We start from the raw sequence: 12,842 nt of genomic DNA, 5'->3' as shown, positions 1-12,842 counted from the left end.
ACAGTGTTTTTAAACCTACCTTGTAATATGAGAGCTGGAGAGTGTTTTTTAACCTACCTTGTAATATGAGAGCTGGACAGTGTTTTTAAACCTACCTTGTAATATGAGAGCTGGAGAGTGTTTTTAAACCTACCTTGTAATATGAGAGCTGGACAGTGTTTTTAAACCTACCTTGTAATATGAGAGCTGGACAGTGTTTTAAACCTACCTTGTAATATGAGAGCTGGACAGTGTTTTTAAAAAATAAATCCACATCTGTGTTCTGTCAGTGAGCTGAGCGGCTCACAGACAAATAAAGGGTTAAATCTTTTTAGTTTAATGAAACTCAGAGCAGTGTGCTGCTACAGACTAAAACACCATATTCCTCTGTTCAGCCACGTGCTCTCAGCCAGCCACTCGGTCCTGCTGGGTAGGTTCAGTTAAAGTCTCTGTCGGTCGCTACGGTTACAAATCACAGCCTCCCCACAGGTTGTCCTCGGACAACATGAAAGACTCTGTTTAACGACAGCCGTAAAACTTACTCTGGTCATGAATGCTACATCGAATGCATTTTGTCAGGGGGGTGAAATGATGAAGCAGACGTTGGAATCACACAGAGAGAGAGCCATTAGCCCGGGTTGGAGAGGGCGAGCCGCACAGCTGTGGCCTGGATTTGCCTAGTTCAGCCCAGCTCCGCTCGGCCCTATTGAACCCCAGCCCTGTATCCCAGACTGTATCCCAGACTTTTCTCTAGCCACAAACATATACCCAACCCAGATCTTTACACCAGAAAAGAGCGAAGAGGCCCACAGCACTGGAAGTATTAGGGACCCACAGCACTGGAAGTATTAGGGACCACAAGAAGTATTAGGGGCACACGGCACTGGAAGTATTAGGGACCCACTGCACTGGAAGTATTAGGGACCCACAGCACTGGAAGTATTAGGGGCCCACGGCACTGGAAGTATTAGGGACCCACAGCACTGGAAGTATTAGGGACCCACAGCACTGGAAGTATTAGGGACCCACAGCACAGGAAGTATTAGGGGCCCACAGCACAGGAAGTATTAGGGGCCCACAGCACAGGAAGTATTAGGGGCCCACAGCACAGGAAGTATTAGGGGCCCACATCACTGGCCCACATCACTGGAAGTATTAGGGGCCCACGGCACAGGAAGTATTAGGGGCCCACGGCACTGGAAGTATTAGGGGCCCACGGCACTGGAAGTATTAGGGGCCCACGGCACAGGAAGTATTAGGGGCCCACGGCACAGGAAGTATTAGGGGCCCACGGCACAGGAAGTATTAGGGGCCCACATCACTGGAAGTATTAGGGGCCCACGGCACAGGAAGTATTAGGGGCCCACGGCACTGGAAGTATTAGGGGCCCACAGCACAGGAAGTATTAGGGGCCCACAGCACTGGAAGTATTAGGGGCCCACATCACTGGAAGTATTAGGGGCCCACAGCACTGGAAGTATTAGGGGCCCACATCACTGGAAGTATTAGGGGCCCACAGCACTGGAAGTATTAGGGGCCCACAGCCCTGGAAGTATTAGGGGCCCACATCACTGGAAGTATTAGGGGCCCACATCACTGGAAGTATTAGGGGCCCGCAGCACAGGAAGTATTAGGGGCCCACAAAGGCCTGTTTGTCTGTCTGTCTGCCTGGAGGCCTGTCTGTCTGCCTGTCTGTCTGCCTGGAGGCCTGTCTGCCTGTCCTGTCTGCCTGGAGGCCTGCCTGTCTGTCTGCCTGGAGGCCTGTCTGTCTGTCTGCCTGGAGGCCTGTCTGCCTGGAGGCCTGTCTGTCTGCCATGCCGTGAAGAGAAGGAGCCATTTAATCAATCCTCAGTTTCCTGCCTTGAGAGGGAGGTGAACTGAGGATGAGTTGATTGGTGGGTCAGGCCAGATATCCACCTTTCACCACCAGACCGTCTCTTGCCTCTGAAATTGGATCTGACTGGTCATGTGACCGCTGCGTGTACTTGGTATTCTGCAGCGCAGCTGTTCCTTAGACCGTGTCCGACTCCAGGCTCCTCAGTCACCTGACAAAGTCAACTTATCTGAAAATGGTGATCTTCACCTCTCTCTCTCTGTCTCTCTCTCTCTCTCTCTCTCTGTCTCTCTCTCTGTCTCTGTCTCTCTCTCTCTGTCTCTCTCTCTCTCTCTCTCTCTCTCTCTCTCTCTCTCTCTCTCTCTCTCTCTCTCTCTCTCTCTCTGTCTCTCTCTCTCTCTCTCTCTCTCTCTCTCTCTCTCTCTCTCTCTCTCTCTCTCTCTCTCTCTGTCTCTCTCTCTCTCTCTCTCTCTCTCTCTCTCTCTCTCTCTCTCTCTCTCTCTCTCTCTCTCTCTCTGTCTCTCTCTCTCTCTCTCTCTCTCTCTCTCTCTCTCTCTCTCTCTCTCTCTCTCTCTCTCTCTCTCTCTCTCTCTCTCTCTCTCTCTCTCTCTCTCTCTCTCTCTCTGTCTCTCTCTCTCTCTCTCTCTCTCTCTCTCTCTCTCTCTCTCTCTCTCTCTCTCTCTCTCTCTCTCTCTCTCTCTCTCTGTCTCTCTCTGTCTCTCTCTCTCTCTCTCTCTCTCTCTCTGTCTCTCTCTCTCTGTCTCTGTCTCTCTGTCTCTCTCTCTGTCTCTCTCTCTCTGTCTCTCTCTCTCTCTGTCTCTCTCTCTCTGTCTCTCTCTCTGTCTCTCTCTCTGTCTCTCTCTCTCTGTCTCTCTCTCTCTCTCTCTCTCTCTCTCTCTCTCTCTCTGTCTCTGTCTCTCTCTCTCTCTCTCTCTCTCTCTCTCTCTCTCTCTCTCTCTCTCTGTCTCTCTCTCTCTCTCTCTCTCTCTCTCTCTCTCTGTCTCTCTCTCTCTCTCTCTCTCTCTCTCTCTCTCTCTCTCTGTCTCTCTCTCTCTCTCTCTCTCTCTCTCTCTCTCTCTCTCTCTCTCTCTCTCTCTGTCTCTCTCTCTCTGTCTCTCTCTCTCTCTCTCTCTCTCTCTGTCTCTCTCTCTCTCTCTCTGTCTCTCTGTCTCTCTCTCTCTGTGGGAGTCCATGTTTGATGAGCAGCTCGTTGACCCTGGCTACTCTGTGTGCTCTGCTGTCTGGATTCCTGTTTCTTTCCCTGGGTGGTCTGGTCTCCTTGACCCTACGTTCCTCCCCAGACCAGGAGGGCGTCCCAAATGAAACCCTATTCCCTACATAGTGCACTATTTTTTTGACCTGAACCTTATGTTCCCTGGTTAAAAAGTAGTGTACTATATAGGGTGTAATTTGGTATGCCATCCAGCACCCAACAGAGTGGCTACCTGCGTTGTCTCTGTCAACCTGCTATTAAGTTGTAAATCTAGTTAGACCCGTAATGGAATGGCTGCTCATCAGGACCTCCTAGTGAAGGGCCTCCTGTTGTCTCCCGCTCTCACCTCGTCTCTTATCTCCTCCTCCCATCTCCTCTCCTCCTCCCATCTCCTCTCCTCCTCCCATCTCCTCTCCTCTCTCCTCCTCCCATCTCCTCTCCTCCTCCCATCTCCTCTCCTCTCCTCCTCCCATCTCCTCTCCTCCTCCCATCTCATCTCTCTCCTCCTCCCATCTCCTCTCCTCCCTCCTCCCATCTCCTCTCTCCTCCTCCCATCTCCTCTCCTCCTCCTCCTCCCATCTCCTCTCCTCCTCCCATCTCCTCTCCTCCTCCCATCTCCTCTCCTCCTCCCATCTCCTCTCCCCTCCCATCTCCTCTTCTCTCCTCCTCTCCCCCTCCCATTTACTCTCCCCCTCCCATCTCCTCTCCCTCCAGAGTAAACGTGACTTTCTCCACAGTGTTGACCTCTGGTAGGTAGCAAGGCTGCCTGTAGAGTGTTATGTACGTTGCACTTGAACATCCCCATTCTCCTCCTTCTCATTCTGCTGGTAGTGTTTACTGGCCTGGACAGGAGAATGTAGCAATGTAACGAAGGATCATTTTCCTGACTGGAGGAGATATAGTTGTCTCTGTAAAGGACTGGGCTGAAGGTGTCTCTGTAAAGGACTGGGCTGAAGGTGTCTCTGTAAAGGACTGGGCTGAAGGTGTCTCTGTAAAGGACTGGGCTGGAGGTGTCTCTGTAAAGGACTGGGCTGAAGGTGTCTCTGTAAAGGACTGGGCTGAAGGTTTCTCTGTAAAGGACTGGGCTAGAGGTGTCTATGTAAAGGACTGGGCTGAAGGTGTCTCTGTAAAGGACTGGGCTGAAGGTGTCTCTGTAAAGGACTGGGCTGAAGGTGTCTCTGTAAAGGACTGGGCTGAAGGTGTCTCTGTAAAGGACTGGGCTGAAGGTGTCTCTGTAAAGGACTGGGCTGAAGGTGTCTCTGTAAATGACTGGGCTGAAGGTGTCTCTGTAAAGGACTGGGCTGAAGGTGTCTCTGTAAAGGACTGGGCTGAAGGTGTCTCTGTAAAGGACTGGGCTGAAGGCGTCTCTGTAAAGGACTGGGCTGAAGGTGTCTCTGTAAAAGACTGGGCTGAAGGTGTCTCTGTAAAAGACTGGGCTGAAGGTGTCTCTGTAAAAGACTGGGCTGAAGGTGTCTCTGTAAATGACTGGGCTGAGGTGTCTCTGTAAATGACTGGGCTAGAGGTGTCTCTGTAAAGGACTGGGCTGAAGGTGTCTCTGTAAAGGACTGGGCTGAAGGTGTCTCTGTGAAGGACTGGGCTGAAGGTGTCTCTGTAAATGACTGGAGCTGAAGGTGTCTCTGTAAATGACTGGAGCTGAAGGTTTCTCTGTAAATGACTGGGCTAGAGGTGTCTCTGTAAAGGACTGGGCTGAAGGTGTCTCTGTAAATGACTGGAGCTGAAGGTTTCTCTGTAAATGACTGGGCTGAAGGTGTCTCTGTAAATGACTGGAGCTGAAGGTGTCTCTGTAAAAGACTGGAGCTGAAGGTGTCTCTGTAAATGACTGGAGCTGAAGGTGTCTCTGTAAATGACTGGGCTGAAGGTTTCTCTGGATAGGGCTGAATGTTTCTCTGTAAAGGACTGGGCTGTAGGTTTCTTAGTCCCTATTATGTCCATATACTGTAATTTATGTGATTGGTTAAGACTTTATTTTTTTCTCCCCAATTTTGTTGTATCCAATTGGTAGTTACAGTCTTGTCTCATAGCTGCAGCTCCCTTACGGACTCAGGAGAGGCGAAGGCCGAGAGCCATGTGTCCTCTGAAACACAACCCAACCAAGCCGCACTGCTTCTTGACTCTCACGCCCACTTAACCCGGACGCACCAATGTGTCAGAGGAAACACCGTACACCTGGTGACCATGTCAGCTTGCACTGCGCCCGGCCCGCCACAGGAGTCGCTAGTGCGCGATGGGTCAAGGACATCCCTGCCGGCCGAACCCTCCCCAAACCCGGTCGAAGCGGGGCCAGTTCTGTGCCGCCCCATGGGTCTCCCGGTCACGGTCGGCTGCAACAGAGCCTGGACTCAAACCCAGAATTTCTAGTGGCACAGCAACACTGTGATGCAGAGCCTTAGACCACGGAACCACTCGGGAGGACGGTTAAAACCTACCAGTCTTCTGAAAAAATGTCGGCTTGACTAAACAAAGAGGGTGAATACTGATGCAACTTGTATATATTTTTTTTTAGATATAGATTTAAAAAAAAAATCAATTTAGTAAAAAAAGAAAAACAAGTTGTTTACACTTTGACGTTCTGGAGTATTTTGTGTTGATCAATGACCAAAAATGTCATGTATTTCAATTCCCACTTTGTAATGCAACACAATGTGGATGAAGTTCAAGGGGTTGAAGACTTTCTATAGGTACTGTAGTGTGTGTGTGTGTGCCTGCTTTCATGTGTGTGCGTTGTGTGTGTTTGTCATGTCTGTATCTCTGTGTGAGTGTGTGTGTGTTGTCTGTATCTCTGTGTGGGTGTGTTTGTCATGTCTGTATCTCTGTGTGGGTGTGTTTGTCATGTCTGTATCTCTGTGTGGGTGTGTGTTTGTCATGTCTGTATCTCTGTGTGGGTGTGTGTGTTTGTCATGTCTGTATCTCTGTGTGTGTGTGTTTGTCATGTCTGTATCTCTGTGTGTGTGTGTTTGTCATGTCTGTATCTCTGTGTGTGTGTGTTTGTCATGTCTGTATCTCTGTGTGTGTGTTTGTCATGTCTGTATCTCTGTGTGGGTGTGGTGTGTGTGTGTCATGTCTGTATCTCTGTGTGTGTGTGTGTTTGTCATGTCTGTATCTCTGTGTGTGTGTTTGTGTGTGTTTGTCTGTATCTCTGTGTGGGTGGGTGTGTGTGTGTGTGTGTGTGTGTGTTTGTCATGTCTGTATCTCTGTGTGGGTGTCGTGTGTTTGTCATGTCTGTATCTCTGTGTGGGTGTGTGTGTTTGTGTGTCTGTATCTCTGTGTGGGTGTCGTGGGTGTGTGTGTGTGTTTGTCATGTGTGTGTCTCTGTGTGGGTGGGTGTGTGTGTGTGTGTGTGTGTGTGTGTTTGTCATGTCTGTATCTCTGTGTGGGTGTCGTGTGTTTGTCATGTCTGTATCTCTGTGTGGGTGTCGTGTGTTTGTCATGTCTGTATCTCTGTGTGGGTGTCGTGGGTGTGTGTGTGTGTTTGTCATGTGTGTGTCTCTGTGTGGGTGGGTGTGTGTGTGTGTGTGTGTGTTTGTCATGTCTGTATCTCTGTGTGGGTGTCGTGTGTTTGTCATGTCTGTATCTCTGTGTGGGTGTCCGGCTGTGCTGAATCTGGTTGCTATCAGGACCAGGCAGTTATGCTGAATCTGGTTGCTATCAGGACCAGGCAGTTATGCTGAATCTGGTTGCTATCAGGACCAGGCAGTTATGCTGAATCTGGTTGCTATCAGGACCAGGCAGTTACGCTGAATCTGGTTGCTATCAGGACCAGGCAGTTATGGCTCCGGGGCCATTGATAAAGTTTCTGTGTGTGTAGCTGCCAGACACGGTCACCTTCGACCTCCCCTTAATAATCCCGGAGCTCTGGCGTGGGCTGTGCTGAGCCACGGGTCGCCAAGATTTAATTTATTTCCTGGTTGTGTGGTTGTAGGGGGGGATTGGATTGGATAGGAGATGGGATTGAACCAGCCAAGCGACCCCTCCTGGTATTAGGTATTACCTCAGCTGATGCATGATATGAGGGACACGTTGAGCTCCGTCTCTCTCGCTCTCCTCCAGCTCCACTGTCACACCTCAGCGTGTCTGACATGTTATACTCTGAGGTCGACCACACCATCAGACAGACCAACAAGTAGCGTTTGAGATATCCTCGAGAGTTGTGGGATCGGATGACACCATGGGGATCATTTAATTCCACGGTGATGACACATGAAGATGTTGGGTAGGGGTAAAGGGTTTAGTTAGGGTTTGTATACGAAACACTATTTTGTTATGAGGCGACATTTGCTTTGGATAACAAGGACACTGTTTTAGAAGAAGTGGATTAACAAATAACCGTAAACATTTTTATTTCATATCAGTTAGAAATAACTTTTTTTTTTGGTGTTTTCTATTTGAGAAAAGTCAAATGAATGTCACTTCTACAGTGTCTGTCAAAACCACCAATGGGGCGAGTCCCAAATTTCTCTTTATTCATTCGTTGCATTTCCGTCACTGTTTATTTTTTATTTATTTGAACCTTTATTTAACCAGGCAAGTCAGTTAAGAACAAATTCTTATTTTACAATGACGGCCTAGGAACAGTGGGGTTAACTGCCTGTTCAGGGGCAGAACGACAGATTTGTACCTTGTCAGCTCGGGGGTTTGAACTTGCAACCTTCCGGTTACTAGTCCAACGCTCTAACCACTAGGCTACCCTGCCACCTCTACACTCTAACCACTAGGCTACCTGCCACCTCTACACTCTAACCACTAGGCTACCCTGCCACCTTTACACTCTAACCACTAGGCTACCCTGCCACCTCTACACTCTAACCACTAGGCTACCCTGCCACCTCTACACTCTAACCACTAGGCTACCCTGCCACCTCTACACTCTAACCACTAGGCTACCTGCCACCTCTACACTCTAACCACTAGGCTACCCTGTGACGTCGCGCCATTTTGTTACGAACGTTCTCAAGCCGATGCCTAAAAGTCGTGGTCAGCCCAGTCGTTATGTTATGAACGTTCTCAAGCCGATGCCTAAAAGTCGTGGTCAGCCCAGTCGTTCTGTTATGAACGTTCTCAAGCCGATGCCTAAAAGTCGTGGTCAGCCCAGTCGTTATGTTACGAACGTTCTCAAGCCGATGCCTAAAAGTCGTGGTCAGCCCAGTCGTTATGTTACGAACGTTCTCAAGCCGATGCCTAAAAGTCGTGGTCAGCCCAGTCGTTATGTTACGAACGTTCTCAAGCCGATGCCTAAAAGTCGTGGTCAGCCCAGTCGTTATGTTACGAACGTTCTCAAGCCGATGCCTAAAAGTCGTGGTCAGCCCAGTCGTTATGTTACGAACGTTCTCAAGCCGATGCCTAAAAGTCGTGGTCAGCCCAGTCGTTATGTTATGAACGTTCTCAAGCCGATGCCTAAAAGTCGTGGTCAGCCCAGTCGTTATGTTACGAACGTTCTCAAGCCGATGCCTAAAAGTCGTGGTCAGCCCAGTCGTTATGTTACGAACGTTCTCAAGCCGATGCCTAAAAGTCGTGGTCAGCCCAGTCGTTATGTTATGAACGTTCTCAAGCCGATGCCTAAAAGTCGTGGTCAGCCCAGTCGTTATGTTAAGAACGTTCTCAAGCCGATGCCTAAAAGTCGTGGTCAGCCCAGTCGTTATGTTACGAACGTTCTCAAGCCGATGCCTAAAAGTCGTGGTCAGCCCAGTCGTTATGTTATGAACGTTCTCAAGCCGATGCCTAAAAGTCGTGGTCAGCCCAGTCGTTATGTTACGAACGTTCTCAAGCCGATGCCTAAAAGTCGTGGTCAGCCCAGTCGTTATGTTACGAACGTTCTCAAGCCGATGCCTAAAAGTCGTGGTCAGCCCAGTCGTTTTGTACGATGACATTGCCAAAGTAGGCAAATATTTATTTGGAAACAACGTTACCATTTTATCATGTCGTTTAATCTTGACTTAAAGCGGATGGTAATTTTGTTATTCGCTAGAAAACTTTGTCAAAAAATGGCTAGCAAGGCTTAATGTTAACTAGCTAAAATCCAGCGGTCTTCTCGCAATCTTAGCCGGCCAAGTGAAAAGTCAGGAGACATCAGAATGACAGGTGTTTTCCTCCTAATTACACTGCATGGACAAAAGTATGTCGCTCCACAATCAGGGGCATTAATATGGAGTTGGTCCCCCCCTTTGCTGCTATAACAGCCTCCTCTCTCCTGGGAAGGCTTTCCACTAGATGTCGGAACATTGCTGCTATAAAAGCCTCCACTCTTCTGGGAAGGCTTTCCACTAGATGTTGGAACATTGCTGCTATAACAGCCTCCACTCTTCTGGGAAGGCTTTCCACTAGATGTCGGAACATTGCTGCGGGGACTTGCTTCCATTCAGACACGAACGTGAGTAAGGTTGGGCGATTTTAGGCCTCCTGGCTCGCAGTCGGGTTTTCCAATTCATCCCTAAGGTGTTCGATGGGGTTGAGGTCCGGGCTCTGTGCAGGCCAGTCAAGTTCTTCCACACCGATCTCGACAAACAATTTCATGCTGGAACAGGAAAGGCCCTTCCTCAAACTGTTGCCACACAGTTTGGAAGCACGGAATCATCTAGAATGTCATGGTATGCTGTAGTGTTAAGATGTCCCTTCGCTGGAACTAAGTGGCCCGAGCCTGAACCATGAAAAACAGCCCCAGACCACAAACTTTTGACCATGCAGTATATTTGCCTACTTTGAGAAATGTGATTTTTGTATTTCCAAAGACACTGTTAATGGACTTATGATGAAATCATCATCATTATCAGTGCCGATTTCTGACAATTCATTGAGTAAAATGCTCAGTAGAGGCATCAGTCCTGAAACTAATGTTTCAAAACAATATTGTGATTTTTTAAAATGTGCAGCCAACGAATAGTATTCCTTGTTATTGTGCATTACTGTGACCCAGAGCCCCTGAAATGGTAATGGGGCCATTTTGGATGCACGCTGGGCTGTCAGGACTCCACAACAGCAGGCGGCCTTGGGAGGAAAGGGTATAGTTATTATTTATCATTCTTCAATGTGAATGAAAAGGGAACATAAAGTGTTTTACTCTGGTGGCACAAAGGAGAGACAGTAATTACAAAGTTGTGGACGAGACGAGGCCGTTGTCAACGAGCGGGGAGAATGACAACGGTAATGGACTTGTTTTGGAAGAGCAGCTGAGAACGAGAGACCAGATTGGAAAATGACTTTTCAAGGCTCTCTCTCTCTCTCTCTCTCTCTCTCTCTCTCTCTCTCTCTCTGCTCCTTTCCAGATCAGTTTTTTTCTTTCTAAAAGATGGCCCACTGACTTAGAGTAGTTTATTTACTTATCCATGTTAATGAGTGATGTCTCTGTCTCTCTCTCTCTCTCTCTCTCTCTCTGCTCCTTTCCAGATCAGTTTTTTTCTTTCTAAAAGATGGCCCACTGATTTAGAGTAGTTTATTTACTAATCCATGTTAATGAGTGATGTCTCTCTTTCTCTCTGTCTCTCTCACTCTGTCTCTCTGTCTCTCTCTCTGTCTCTCTCTCTCTCTGTCTCTCTCTGTCTCTGTCTCTCTCTCTCTCTGTCTCTCTCTCTGTCTCTCTGTCTCTCTCTCTCTCTCTGTCTCTCTCTCTCTCTGTCTGTCTCTCTGTCTCTCTCTCTCTCTGTCTGTCTCTCTGTCTCTCTCTCTCTCTCTCTCTCTCTCTCTCTCTCTCTCTCTCTCTCTCTCTCTCTCTCTCTGTCTCTCTGCTGCTTTCCAGATCAGTTTTTTTCTTTCTAAAAGATGGCCCACTGACTTTGAGTAGTTTATTTACTAATCCATTTTAATGAGTGGGTGAAGATGTTGACCCGAGAGAAGGGTACTCGTTAAGATTAATACTGCCTGGCTAGACTCACACACACACGTTTTTACTATCCTTGGGGGGACCTAAAATGTTTTTCCTATTTTCTATAACTCCTGACCCTAAAGCGAACCCCAAAGCTTTACAATGGCCTTTTTGTCCTCGTGGGGAAATGTCCCCATGAGGGATAATCTTTCTTGTTTTTGTGTGTTTACTATCCTTGTGGGTACCGTAAATCCACAAGGATAGTAACACACACACACGAGCCTATTCCCCTTTTCATCGGGGACTGCTCTGATAAATACCACACGAGCCTATTCCCCTTTTCATCGGGGACTGCTCTGATAAATACCACACGAGCCTATTCCCCCTTTTCATCAGGGACTGCTCTGATAAATACCACACGAGCCTATTCCCCTTTTCATCGGGGACTGCTCTGATAAATACCACACGAGCCTATTCCCCTTTTCATCAGGGACTGCTCTGATAAATACCACACGAGCCTATTCCCCCTTTTCATCAGGGACTGCTCTGATAAATACCACACGAGCCTATTCCCCTTTTCATCAGGGACTGCTCTGATAAATACCACACAAGCCTATTCCCCTTTTCATCAGGGACTGCTCTGATAAATACCACACAAGCCTATTCCCCTTTTCATCAGGGACTGCTCTGATAAATACCACACGAGCCTATTCCCCCTTTTCATCAGGGACTGCTCCACACGAGCCTATTCCCCTTTTCATCAGGGACTGCTCTGATAAATACCACACGAGCCTATTCCCCTTTTCATCAGGGACTGCTCTGATAAATACCACACGAGCCTATTCCCCTTTTCATCAGGGACTGCTCTGATAAATACCACACAAGCCTATTCCCCTTTTCATCAGGGACTGCTCTGATAAATACCAAATGAATTTGTCAATCGGGGGCCATTTGCTTTTCTTTTATTTAGTATGACCGCGGGAAGAAAAAACGTGTTTTTTTAAAGTCGATTTGAAGATCTCAGACAGGCCATTTAGCATCCGCCATATTGTCCTGTTTGATGGAGCAGAAAGAGCCGACTGGATGCAAAGGAGAAGGGCACCGACCTTTCTGGTGCTCAGTGACAAACGGGGAATAATTAGCTCAGATGTGTTTTTGTGTGGGACACATTTGGGACGGATAGGCGGGGCATGGCGTTGGTGACGGACGGGGCATGGCGTTGGAGACGGACGGGGCATGGCGTTGGGATGGATAGGCGGGGCATGGCGTTGGGATGGATAGGCGGGGCATGGCGTTGGGATGGATAGGCGGGGCATGGCGTTGGGATGGATAGGCGGGGCATGGCGTTGGGATGGATAGGCGGGGCATGGCGTTGGGATGGATAGGCGGGGCATGGCGTTGGGATGGATAGGCGGGGCATGGCGTTGGGATGGATAGGCGGGGCAAGGCGTTGGGATGGATAGGCGGGGCATGGCGTTGGGATGGATAGGCGGGGCATGGCGTTGGAGACGGATAGGCGGGGCATGGCGTTGGAGACGGACAGGCGGGGCATGGCGTTGGGGACGGACAGGCGGGGCATGGCGTTGGGGACGGACAGGCGGGGCATGGCGTTGGGACGGACAGGCGGGGCATGGCGTTGGGACGGATAGGCGGGGCATGGCGTTGGGACGGATAGGCGGGGCATGGCGTTGGGACGGATAGGCGGGGCATGGCGTTTGGGACGGACAGGCGGGGCATGGCGTTTGGGACGGACAGGCGGGGCATGGCGTTGGGGACGGACAGGCGGGGCATGGCGTTGGGGACGGACAGGCGGGGCATGGCGTTGGGGACGGACAGGCGGGGCATGGCGTTGGAGACGGACAGGCGGGGCATGGCGTTGGAGACGGACAGGCGGGGCATGGCGTTGGAGACGGACAGGCGGGGCATGGCGTTGGAGACGGACAGGCGGGGCATGGCGTTGGAGACGGACAGGCGGGGCATGGCGTTGGAGACGGACAGGCGGG

General features: G+C 49.6%; 1 protein-coding gene across 1 annotated transcript; it reads right to left on the bottom strand.

Moving 5' to 3' along the window:
- Window positions 1-11,977: 11,977 nt before the first annotated feature.
- Window positions 11,978-12,523, bottom strand: LOC135570653 (uncharacterized). The gene has a single exon (XM_065016606.1). It carries the CDS (start codon window positions 12,521-12,523, stop codon window positions 11,978-11,980), a length of 546 nt encoding a protein of 181 aa, XP_064872678.1.
- Between the last annotated feature and the right edge of the window lie 319 nt (window positions 12,524-12,842).

The sequence above is a fragment of the Oncorhynchus nerka genome, unplaced genomic scaffold (assembly GCF_034236695.1).
Source record: "Oncorhynchus nerka isolate Pitt River unplaced genomic scaffold, Oner_Uvic_2.0 unplaced_scaffold_958, whole genome shotgun sequence".
NCBI classification, from domain to species: domain Eukaryota; kingdom Metazoa; phylum Chordata; class Actinopteri; order Salmoniformes; family Salmonidae; genus Oncorhynchus; species Oncorhynchus nerka.
The sequence above is the reverse complement of the archived record's forward strand: the minus strand, read 5'-3'. Positions and strand labels throughout refer to the sequence as shown.